The sequence below is a fragment of the Harpegnathos saltator genome, unplaced genomic scaffold (genome assembly GCF_003227715.2).
Source record: "Harpegnathos saltator strain DR-91 unplaced genomic scaffold, Hsal_v8.6 scaffold312, whole genome shotgun sequence".
Lineage (NCBI taxonomy): Eukaryota > Metazoa > Arthropoda > Insecta > Hymenoptera > Formicidae > Harpegnathos > Harpegnathos saltator.
In genome coordinates, this window is record NW_020230109.1 from 83,591 (window position 1) to 97,046 (window position 13,456).

The 13,456-nt window shown below is 32.0% G+C and overlaps 1 protein-coding gene across 2 annotated transcripts in view; it reads right to left on the bottom strand.

Moving 5' to 3' along the window:
* Positions 1-13,131, bottom strand: part of LOC105190690 (solute carrier family 26 member 10) — an 83,342-nt gene extending 70,211 nt beyond the window's left edge. Inside the window, exon 1 of one of the 2 annotated variants that reach the window (XM_011153566.3) lies at positions 12,848-13,131. In XM_011153566.3, coding sequence (XP_011151868.1) covers positions 12,848-12,919 — 72 coding nt within the window. In that variant the 5' untranslated portion in view covers positions 12,920-13,131. The remainder of the gene's footprint in view (positions 1-12,847) is intronic. The other variant, XM_025299997.1, reaches the window with a different exon arrangement.
* Positions 13,132-13,456: the final 325 nt, after the last annotated feature.

Sequence of the window (13,456 nt, forward strand, 5' to 3'; positions counted from 1 at the left end):
GACTATAACTTAACTTCGTTCCATTTTTCCATCTGTAACTGTAACTTAACTTAGTTACATTTATTTTGTAACTAATAACTAATTTAATAGTTATTTTAATAGTTACTTTATATATTTCAAACCTAAGTTTCCGGTAGTACCACAGATGCTTATAGTATAGACATCTGTGGGTAGCATGATAATGCTACGTGCGAAGCTTGATGTACAACAAGCATTAGTTATTCTAACTGCGTTCGGAAAGTGTGTTATTGCGCCATCTTTATCATTCATTAGATGTAAAACAAGGGTAAAATGACACAATAGCGCTGATAGTCTCCTCTTCGAACGCAATCTGTATTTCTCTCAAAAAATTATATTCCTATTGGACATTTCCGTCGCGCGTCGCCAGTCCTTAGTCGTTAACATAACCTGCGTTTAACGTAAACTGCACTGCGTGGTTCCAGTTACTTAAAAATGGAAGCTATGGATAAGACATCGCAATCATTAGAAAAAGATTTAAAAATGCCATGGTCAGCATATGCGGAAGTATTCGAAGTATTATTCATTATTCAATATATTTATAATAAAGTAATGTTGTAATGTGTTACGTCCTACGGACTCCAAGTATTCTAGTTACTTTTATAAATAGAGCGAATTTATTTTATGTTGCACACATAGTTCAAATGTTATATTCAACGAACATGTTCCGCGACCCTTCGAGCACGATGACGTCACATACCGATTTCTTTTTTATCTCCCCCTAGACCAAAGTCTTCTAGTTGTTTGTCAGGAAAATTCGCTGAGTCACTTCCCAGATTGATCAGTCGATATCTGATTTTGTTAATCCTCAAGAACTCACAGCTTTTCCACGTCCCTTCATAAAGTATGTTACCCAATAACTCTTACTAAACCTAACGAAAAGATTAAATTTCTTATCGTCATAAATGCCCTATCCTTTACAATAATTATCTTAGAGATACTGCAACGTAGCTCTTGATCCCCACCTCTAAAAAACATTCGAAGCACAGTCCTATGACCATATTTGGGCATATGAAAATTAGATTTCTCAACAATTCCCCAAATCCCACTCTCTCAATCGAGGTGACGTTTTGAGAAAAGCCAAAAGGCCAAATGACTTCTCGACCGACCCGCAGCCAGAACAGAAGCTTCTCTTCAGCACCCCTTCAGGGTCTCCTAACAATCTAGCCTACTACTGGCTTAGACAGATCAGTGTTTCTCCAGTTGTTAATTATTCTGTGCAACGATCTCGTACACATTTTTGGACCATTGTGAGCAATTCAGTTGAAACCAGCTTCCTATTCTTGACGTAGAACTTGGGTCATCCGCCCTCACCGACACGCAGCAATTACACTCTTCATTTTCGACAAATAGCATAGAACCAGCAGTAAGTTTATACTTTCTTTTGCCTGAGTGACTCCTTTCTTTCCATTTTTCTTCTTTTCTTCTCTCTCTTTTCTTTTCCTTTCCTTTTTCTTCCTTTTTTCTATCCCCCTTGGCATTCCTCCTTAATTGTGAAATCCGGTATCAATGGCCCAATCTTTTCGATCACAGTCGGACATAACGAACACGGAATTTTGTTCAAACCGCGATTGTTTATACATATATATACGTACACATTATAAAATCTTACAAATTTTATTTCATTGTGAATTTCCGCTTAATCACCAATAAAACAAATTATTTGTAATTATAAGCCAATCACGTTTTCCAACTAATTATTCTCAACAAAAAATTCTCTCTTCCCTCAACTGTCGCTCATGGTCCTATCCCAGGTAAAAGAATTCAGTTCCTTGACCTAAATAAAGAACCACCGACGTACGTCCGCGCTAGATAAAGGGATCATTCCGATCCTTGATCTGCACCGCAGACTTGCGAGTACGTCGGAGCTTATGAAAGCAAGCGTCAAGTTGCGTTCCTCCTCCAGAACGTAACAAATGTATAACATTTTATATTCATAATAAAGTATAATTAACTAAGATATAATTTAAATTAATTTGAAATTTACACAATTACGAAATTTATAATATTAGCACATTTATTATAGAAAAGTAACTGAAAAGTAACGACTCGTTACTTTTTAAATAACTGTAACTGTAACATGTTACTTTTGAAAGTCAGTAATTTGTAACTGTAACTAGTTACTTTTTCAGTAAAGAAAACTGTAACTGTAACTAGTTACTTTTACGAAGTAACTTTCCCAACCCTGCATATGAATATATATAAATTTATAGGAAAAGATATGCGTGTACGAAAAAGATGTCATAAACAAACGCATGTGACAGAAATGGTGTTTGAAATTTCATGCAGAAAAAATAAATATTCAAGATACTCCTCGCTTTAGTAGGCCGATATAACTACAGATGTCCAGCACATAACCACTTTAATTGATTCTAATTGATACATACAACTCGGAACATTACAGTGAAGTTAAACATTAGTCAATCAACCGTTTCGAGATATTTACATCAAATTAGAGTAACCTCCGGCGGAGGCTGAAACCGCTAAGAGGCACGTTCCCCAGGTGGTGGATGGGAGAACGCTCGTCAGGTGCTCTTGGGCACGTTGACGGACAGGAGGGAAATAAAATACCTCCCGTGGACCAACAGTCACTAAACTCGAGCAATGGGTAAAACGTACTTAAAACTACTCCAGGTGGCAAACCAATTGCACTGGGAAATCTCCTTGGAGGCAGGCCCCACAGATTCTGGGGGGCCAGCTATTACCTGGAATAAACTTTCAAGATCAGAGTCTTAGAGAGATAGAAGGAGGAGAGGACCTCCGATTGAAGCTAAGCGCAATGCATAAACTCTGCCTAGATATGAGCAGGGAGATCGCAACACTCAAAGCAGAAAACGAAGAGCTCAAAAAAACAAGTTCTTCAAAAAAGAAGTTACATAAGGACAGCAACAATAATAGCCATCGTGAATATTTCACCGACGAAGAAGAGTTGACCAGAGAAACAGAGTGGATCCTCAAAAGTAAAAAGTATAAGAGAGGAAACCACAAAAAAAGAAAAGTAAAGTCTTCACCGGACCTCGACTAATCAAAGAATAGCATATAATATTAAAAAGAAAAATGAAAGAGAGAAATCACAAAATAAGGCCCATCAACCTCCACTTATAAATGTAACCGGAATTTCGAATTTTAACATCTTACATCAGTTGCTGAAATCAACCATACAAAAAGAATATAAGATAACCACTCTAAATAACAATGTATGGAAAATCAACGTTCCTAATCCTGATTCGTACAGAACATTTGCCCAGAAATTAAGCGTTGAAAAAATTTAATGATATATGTATGAAAATAAAAATGGAAGACCAGTAAAAGTAGTTGCCAGAAGACTATATGCTACATACGCAACGAAATAACGGAAGAACTGCGAGAAAGAGGTTTTAAAATACTAGACGCAACTAACATCATCAAGAAAGAAGAACAAAGAGGTCAATAGGATAAGCAAACGTTTATTAAGCGCGGGCTTCCCTTGTTCATTTTAACGTTTGACAACAAAAAAAGCATTGAAAAAATTTATGAAATCAAGATGATACTAAATACAGTAATAAGAATTGAGCCATTAAGAAAAAATACCAAACTGATATCTCAATGTAAGAGGTGTCAAAGGTACAACTACACTCATACATACTGTCAGAAGGATCCTCGATGCGTTAAATGTGCAGGGAAGCATCTTATCCAAAACTGCAGTAAAAGCAGACAAACTACGTCGAAATGTATCAACTGTAAGGGAGCTCATCCAGCCAACTATAGAGGTTGCGAAGTGGCAAAAGAATTACAGAAAAAACGCAACATGACCAGCAACCGGATTCGATAACAAAAAACTAACATTAAACAAAACAAAGAAAAGAGAGTAGATCGCAAAAAACCAAACCCAACCAACAGCGATAAGCTAAATACTTATGCACAAGTGTTAAAATGCAACTATGAAAAAGTAACAAAAATGAAGAAAATCACTCAAGTAGTGAAACTCTCGCGCTCATCCTTGGAAAACTTGACGAGCAAAGTGCTACGAATCAAATGTTATTGGACAGATTAAGTAAACTGGAAAATAACATGAAAAAAAAGTCCCAAAGCAAAGAAAAAATAAATTATTATCTCAGAATTGCAACCTGAAACACTAATGGGCTTCTTGACAAAATTCAGGAGCGAGAAATATTCCTGAGAAACGAAAAGATCGACATTTGCTTGTTATCTGAAACTCACTTAACGAAGCAATCCTTTGTAAGAATAAGAGGATATATAGCACATCACGCCATCCATCCTTCCAATAAAGCTAGAGGTAGTTCCTCCATGAAAATAAAAGATACGGTCAAACACAATGTAGATATCACAATTAAATCTGATAACATGCAAGTCGTGGCAATCCACGTATGCACGAAGACAAGAGAATTTAACATTGCAACAATCTACTGTCCTCCCAGATTCAAAATTCTAAGGCGGGAATTCATTGAGTTATTCAACTTGCTCGGCAAAATATTTATAATCGGAGGTGACTTTAACGCTAAGCACACGTACTGGGGGTCAAGACTGACTTCTACAAAAAGCAAAATACTCCTCGAGGCAAGTAAGGAGGAGAAATGTGATTTTCTCTCAACAGGAAAACCGACCTATTGGTCATCAAACCTGAAGAAAATCCCTGATCTTCTTGATTTTTTCATAGTTAAGGGTTTGTCCAACAACTATGTGAGGATAGAGGAAAGCAGTGATCTGTCTTCCGATCACACCTCTGTAATCATGACGATTAGCGAAACGCTACTGCTAAAGGTAATTTCGCCTAAATTAATTAATAAGAAAACTGACTGGAACAGTTTCAGAGCAGACCTCGAAATCAACATCAACATAAAAGTTTCACTTAAATCACCAGAACAGTTTGAAATGGAAGTAGAGTCATTTATTTCTGATGTACAACAAGCAGCATGGAGCAACACCCCTGCTATAAATACAACTAACAAGGGACATGTCACAACTGTCCGGAACCGATTTGATTCTCCTTCAAATATGTTGTTAAATATACAAATCTAAAAGACACGTATTTTTTTATATGTGCGAATATTGAGTTTTAAAGGGTGAAACACCCCTTTAAAGAAAAACGGTATTTTTCTTTAGAATCGAATATCTGCTAAACTATAAGCGATAGAAAAACACATAATAAAAATTTAATCGCTTGAAGAATACTTTAAAGTTATATGAACAAAAATGTTTTAGTTTTATTCTTTTTTAAGAACCCCCACCACATAATTTTTTTTTGCAAAATAAAAAAGATTTTTTTTACCTAATTTAAAGCTTATTTTTTTCCAAATTCAACCATATATGATAAAGTTATATTACGAGATATCATTCTCGAAAATTAATTATAAACGCTTCCACATATACGCTTATCCGTACTATGTGTGTAAGTCATTATCGTCGAAACAATAAGATATATGAAAAATGTTTATGTAAAATTTTTATCTATGTTTTCTATGTATTTATAACTGCATATTATGTATATTTAGAATTGTAAAAAAATTTTTAAATAATTTTAAAAAGTTTAAATAATATATAATAAAAATTTTTTTAATATATCCCCAGTTCTCTTATTATTTCTTTAACATTTAATTTCTTCTATAAAAATTAAAAACAAATTTATTCTAAAATTACCTACTTATAATAAAATTATTTTACAATTGAATCTTGAAAATATACATGTCGCAATAGTTGGCATAAACAATTTATATTTTACGTTAAAAAATTAAGACAAGATTATGTGTACGTGTTCCAGATAAGTTCTAATTAAATTATTTTACAATTAAATCTTTGCGAAAAAATATATATCGCAATATTTGGCGTAAACAATTTATATCTTACTTTAAAAGATAAGATTATGTGTATGTGTTCTAGACAAGTTGATAATATATATTGTTTCATGTAGCAGCATAATTCTCACAGTCAGTGTAGTCTTCTCATTGTAATCATATGTGTAAACTGTTTTTGTATTGCAATAGAAAGCAAAATTTAACATCTTTGGAAATGATTATCAATCCGTTTAACGTTGTTAGACTTTTATTAGTGTCAATAAATTCAATATATCTAACAGAAACGCCAGAAACTGAAGCAAAAAAGGAATTAAAGGAAAACATACAAAAATTAATTATTGTTGGATGGTGTTTTTCATTATAATGGGTTGAAAGTAACGGAAGAAATATATTTCGATTATGAAGAACCTTATAAATTACATAGTTCTGAAATAATTGAAGATGACGAAGAAGCATGGAATGAAGATAATTTAAATTCTCATCCTCATTGTTCAAATGATGATACAAATTTTGACAGTTTTTATAAAAGACGAGCTGTTGAGTTTTGGCGACATCGAGATATTGATAAAAACAGTAATGACAAAAAAAGGAATCGTCCTTTCAAAGTAGTGCAAAGTAAATTTAGAAGAGTTTCATCTGAACGTCAGTTAAGGCGATGGGAAGAACAAATAAATTCAGGTGGAAGTCGTATAGAAAAATTATCTTACATCTCCATATTTACACACGATAAATTTACTGTAGCTGTTGAATTAGGATTCATGGTTCATGATATTGATCTAAAAAGATGGGCTTTACAAGCTCAAGAAGAAATAGGAAATTTAAATCCTATATTTAAAGCATCTCACAGTTGGATAGCAAGATTCAAAAAGTCTCACCGAATTGTTTCAAGAAAAGTTACGAAGTTTATCACTAGAAGAACATTAGAAGATTCTGTTGATTTGCAAAAATCAGCTGATGATTTTTTGGAAACAGTAAAACCTCTTATTGAACAATTTGGATCTGAAAATATTTACAATTCAGATCAAAGTGGTTTCCAATTGGAAATTCATTCTGGAAGATCATTGTCTAACCAGGAAGAAAAGAAAGTAGAACGTGTCGTGCAAGCTATATCATCAATAACCCATTCATATACGATACAACCAATAACATCCTGTAATGGCAATTTGTTGTCACCTTTATTTATTGTATTAAAAGAAGCTAGTGGTAAGTTTGGACCAAGAGTAGAAGAAAATTTATTTAAACCAGAAAATGCCATTGTAAAAGCATCGAAATCTGATAAACTGGCATCAGGTATTTTCTTTTCTAACTATTTTCTTTAACAAACTTATTTCATTTTATAATTTAATAAGAGTTATAAAAACTATTATATCATTTATATTTTTTACAGATCATTTTAAAATGTAGTTAGAAGAAGCTTATTTTGCAAACATCGGTCCTAATAGCGTTCTTCTTATCGATTCATGGATTGGACATTGCCCCAATACTATTTCGGATTTAACCCCTCCAGGAACACATATTATTACTATAATAATACCGAAAGGAACTACAGAGAAAATACAACTATTAGATGTTTATGGATTCAGAATTTGGAAAAATATTGCTGAAAGATTTTCAGATACGGTTTTATTGTTGGAAAGTAATATAAATTTACATGATATAATATAATAAATAATATAATAAAATTGCAATCTTTGATACATAATCAATTATCATCCCCACGATATCAAAACTTATTTAAATATTCGTGATTTAAAAATGGTTATACGAATGAAAGACCAGAAGAATTTGAAAATCCAGTAAAATTTAGTTTTGACGAAACATCAATAAAATGTAATATTCAAGGTTGTAATAATATAGCTGTAGTAAGATATTCTTGGTGCAAGAAATCATTATGCTTAAAACATTTTTTTGTCGAATATCATTATTGTAATGTGTATAATGAGTAAATAATATAAAATGTAAATAATGTAAATAATCATTGTGTAAATAACAAATAAACAAAATGTAAGATGTAAGAACAAAAATAATTGTAAGAGAAAAAATTATTATAAAACGTTATTCAAAAATATAAAGATTTGTAAAGATGAATAATAGATTTGATTATATAACGAAAAGACAGTGTGTGCTGACTGTGAGTATTAGATTGCTACATGAAAAAATTTATACTGTTAACATATCTGGAACACATACACATAATCTTATCTTAATTTTTTAACGTAAGATATAAATTGTTTATGCCAACTATTGCGACATGTATATTTTCAAGATTCAATTGTAAAATAATTTTATTATAAGTAGGTAATTTTAGAATAAATTTGTTTTTAATTTTTATAGAAGAAATTAAATGTTAAAGAAATAATAAGAGAACTGGGGATATATTTAAAAAATTTTTATTAATTTAAATTTTTTTAAACTATTTCAAAATTTTTTTACAATTCTAAATATACATAATATGCAGTTATAAATACATAGAAAACATAGATAAAAATTTTACATAAACATTTTTCATATATCTTATTGTTTCGACGATAATGACTTATACACATAGTACGGATAAGCGTATATATGGAAGCGTTTAATTATAATTAATTTTCGAGAATGATATCTCGTAACATAACTTTATCATATATAGTTAAATTTGGAAAAAAATAAGCTTTAAATTAGGTAAAAAAATTTTTTTTGTTTTGCGAAAAGATTAAGTGGTGGGGGTTCTTAAAAAAAATAAAAATAAAAAATTTTTGTTCATATAACTTTAAAGTATTCTTCAAGCAATTAAATTTTCATTACATGTTTTTTTTCTATCACTTATAGGTTAGCAGATATTCGATTCTAAAGAAAAATACCGTTTTTCTTTAAAGGGGTGTTTCACCCTTTAAAACTCAATATTCGCACATATAAAAAAATACGTGTCTTTTAGATTTGTGTATTTAATAACATATTTGAAGGAGAATCAAATCGGTTCCGGACACTTGTGACATGTCTCTTGTAAGAATAACATAAACAACATCACCTATTCAACCGAAATACGACAGATAGTTAACGAGAAAAGAAAGATACGGAAAAAATGGCAACAGAGTAGAGTACCTCAACACAAAACGAAATTAAATCGACTGAGTAACAATCTCAAAGTAAGAATTAAGGAAATTAAAATTAAAGCATTAAATTCATACTTACAGTAGTTGACTGCCGATAAAAATGCAGATTATTCACTTTGGAAAACCTTGAAAGGACTTGATGAAAGGACTTAAAAGGCCAAAGACCCAAAATATATCTATTAGAAAGGACAACAACGAATGGGCAAGAAGTGACAAGGAAAAGGCTGAAATTTTTGTGGACCAAGTGGAAAAATGTTCCAACCACTGCCACGGCAAACTTCTGAAGAGAACATCAAGTTAAACGTTAATTCTACAAGCGAAATAATTAAGCAAGTATCGCTTAACGAACTTATACAAGAGATCAACAAAAATTTGAGTACCAAAAAAGCACCGGGATCCTTATATCAAGACAAGTGCTTAAAGAACTACCCGTCAAAGCGACCATCAAGCTACTCTATCTCATAAACTCAACTTTGAGACTGACAATTGTGAGATATATTCCTAGACAATGGAATGTAGCAGAAGTTATAATGATCCCTAAACCGGGAAAAGAGCTGTATGACAAAGACTCATATCGATCGATATTTCTGTTACCAATTATATCTAAAATATTCGAGAAACTCTTACTCAAAAGCCTAAATATTGTAGTATTATATATTATATATAGTAGATATTATAGTATAGGAACCTAATCCTTACGCATCAATTTGGATTTAGAAATAATCACTCAACGATAGATCAGATGCACAGGATAACGAGAATAATTGAAAAGGCTTTGAAAGAAAGGAAAATGTGTTCAAGCATTTTTCTTGACGTCTCGAAGGCCTTTGACAAGGTGTGGTACGAGGACCTGATATACTATAAATTACGGAAAACTACTGGAGCAATTCTGTCAGATCCTAAAATCGTATTTAACAGATAGAATATTTCGAGTTAAACACGGAAACGAATATTCGGAATTCAAAAAAATCTGGACAAGAGTACCGCAGGGCAATGTGCTGGGTCCCTTACTGCACTTGCTGTATACGAGCGATATACCACAAATGGAAGGAACTACGATCGTTTGCGGACGATACAGCCATTTTAGCAACTGGAAGTACGGTCGAAACAGCAACATCAAAACTGCAGACTGCTGTTGATAATGTTAGCTCTTGGACAAAAAAATTGGCACATAAAACTTAACAAATCAAATCAATTCATGTTAATTTCACCAACAAGAAAATAAAAAACTTGCCTATTGTCATAAATCATGAGAAAGTCCCATGTAAAAACAAGGCTAAATTCTTGGGAATGACGCTGGATACTAAGTTAAACTGGAAGAGCCACGTCAAGAAAAAGAGAAAGGAACTCAAAATCAAATATAGGAAGATGTATTGGCTTCTCGGAAGACAAAGCGAGTTGAGTACCTACAACAAGCTTTTATTATATAAACAAATACTCGTACCAGTATGGACCTACGGGCTGCAGCTCTGGGGCTGTATAAAGAGAACGAACATTAAATCTATACAAGCTTTCAAAACAAAGTGCTGCGTAATATTGTTAAAGCGCAGTGGTACATACGCAATGAAAACATCCACAAAGATCTTAGAATGGATAATGTCCTAGAGGTAATAAAGACTGTAGCGATAAAGCATGACCAGAGGCTACATAACCATGTCAATATCTCCGTGCTTCAAATGTTAGTCAACAACAACGAAGTATGGAAGCTCAAAAGAACAAAACCTTTGGATTTGACGCTAACTAATTTAACGCGTGACCGAAGCGCATAGTAGTCTGAGTCGGAGTCTCAATGGAGCAACTCTATAAAACACAGTAACTATTTTTAAATGTAAACTACTAAATAAGTTTTATTTATTTAGTTGTAGTATATTGAATGTCCTTCGGACATTAATGGAAAAAAGAAATTGGAGTAAAAAAGTCCGATGTTGAGCGTAACACTATTTAACATTTAATGAATCGTATATCAATTTGCGATTTACTCTACAAACACATGTGCCGAATGAAACTGAACCATTTTTTAAACAAATGGTAACAATAAACAAGAAGTAAAGGTTTTACAATAACGTTAAACGAAAACAATTATGGAATAAGCGAGATGATTAACTTCCATTATTTGCTTTCAAGTTCGATTTACATACAAAAGAAGCTATGCTTTTCATTTAGTGGGACTGGAAGAGAATTATAAACTGGAATTATAACCCAGCCAGCAAACTATTAATTCGAATAAGTACTAGACATGCTAAAGGCAGAAATTACCAGAAAGCGTTTTGAATTAGTCAATCGGAAAAGTATTGTCTTCCACTACGATAATGCAAAACTGTGTTATTGCATACTCAACAAAAATTGTTAGAGTTTGGCTTTAGAATATTTTGTTTCACCCATCATATTCATCCGACATTATCTTCTCCGATTATTATCTGTTTTGCTCATTACGGAACTCCGTTGAAAGTATAAACTTTGCTTCTTTAGAAAAGATAAAAAATCATTTACAACGCTTTTTTGTCAGAAAAACATAAAAGTTTCACGAAAAGGAAATTACATAAAGATAGTAAAAGATTGGCGGACAAAATGGTGCATATACTATTGATTAAAATTGTTTTTAATAAAAATTAAGTGTAAAAATAAAATGTTTTAATAAAAATAAAACACATTTCAATCTTATTTAAAAATCTGCATAAACTTATGGATCGATCCAATAAAATAACAGATTTTAGAAATCAGTAAGAGTCTCTATGCGAGATTTAAGTACAATATGTATAGCGAAATTTATAAAGAAATATTTTAATAATAAATCGTTCAAGCGTGAACTTTGTCTTAGGACATTATTAATCATTTCGGAATTTGTTATGTTAGTATATGATAGATTTATCAACTTAGTGAAGATGTATGATAGATTCAAATATTTTCTACAAACTAGTCATAAACCTAATTGTATTTAACGAATATGATGCAGATAAAAAATATAATAACAAATACAATAGCAAATATATAATGATAAAATTATAATAATAAGTATAATAACAAATATAAAAAATATAATAACAAAGCAGAATAGCACACAATATCTTTGGAATGTCAATAGCGAAAAATAACTCATTCCTAATATAACTAATATAAAATTTTTAAATAATATATCTGAAAATTTTAATTTTGAAATTTGAGTGATCCAAAATTATCTAAATGATATCTAAAATTTTTAAATGATATATCTAAAAAATTACATGTAGCTATCACATAATTGTAAAATAAAAATTACTCAGAATTCTAACTTTTATAACATATTAAAATAAAATAAAAATCCGAAATATATGTAATTTTCTACATATATTTTTACTTCTAATTTAAAATATTATATAAGTATATTTGTAATTTAAAACAGTTATTAAAGCAGTCTAAAATATATAAAACGAACATTAGTCAAAAAAAATGTGTAAAAGAATAACACACTTGGATTTGTAAATACATACTAAAATTGAATTTCATTTTGGCATCGTGTTCTGAAAGGGCGAGTTCAATTTTATTCAATGTTTAAAATAATGCAAACGAAGCCGACAAATATTCGATGTGTTTGATCGTTATACACATAGAGATACATAGAGACAATTTAAGTTTACGCATGTACTTAGGAGCTCATATTCTCATCTTAGATTTAGAGCTGTGTGTGACAACATAATTTTCAGCTTATGATAATATTGAATGCGCTCACTCAGTAATGAGCAAATACAGTGTGAAAATGGAAGATCGGCTTTAGCGCTCTTCAATAAGGGAGAATGCAGTTATTTATTTCTACATTCTTCCATTTTTTTAAGTGATCTAGTGTAGTATGCGAGATAACATCGATAAACCGTAGCTACGATATTTTGTACGAACGCGCAATTTCGGTGTCTCTTGGAATTTTATAATATCTACGTCGAGCTCTCTTTTCTTACAGTTATTACATACCAGATCTTCCTCGCTGATCGACCTGATGCCGTCTCTGGAAATTCCTATCGGACTGTCGCAGACTAGATGCATGGCTGCACCGTATTATTTATAGCGCGGCGATCCTTTCTTTGTTTGCAAAAAAAGAAAGAAACGTTACGTCTCCTCAGGTTTCGACGAAAATAGAGCTTGGAATTTGTACAATGCCAATGTTTCAGGAGTCACCGTGATTTACGAACGATCATTGACGAACACTGTCCTACTTTGTACACTTTCTCGTCTGGAGGCGTAAATATTTCTCAGCAATCTGCCCCTATCCGCTCAGACTACTGCCAATCGTTGCGCGCATTCGATTGCGCGCGATAATCATTGAAGGAAATAATAATTCGAAGAAGCATAAAATGCGCGAATGAGCACGAGATTGCATCCGACCTCTCATTAAAAAATAAACGTTTCGTCCGATAGGTTCGCTACTTTAAATATTACTTTCATGTTACGAGTTTATCCAGTGCAAATGATTAATTGTCCAACGTTCTCTAATATATTCGACTGTTGCGTTAAGTGCAGCTTGATCACAGGAAAATGTATAATCGAAGGACTGACTTACGTAATAACTTACGTAATAATTTA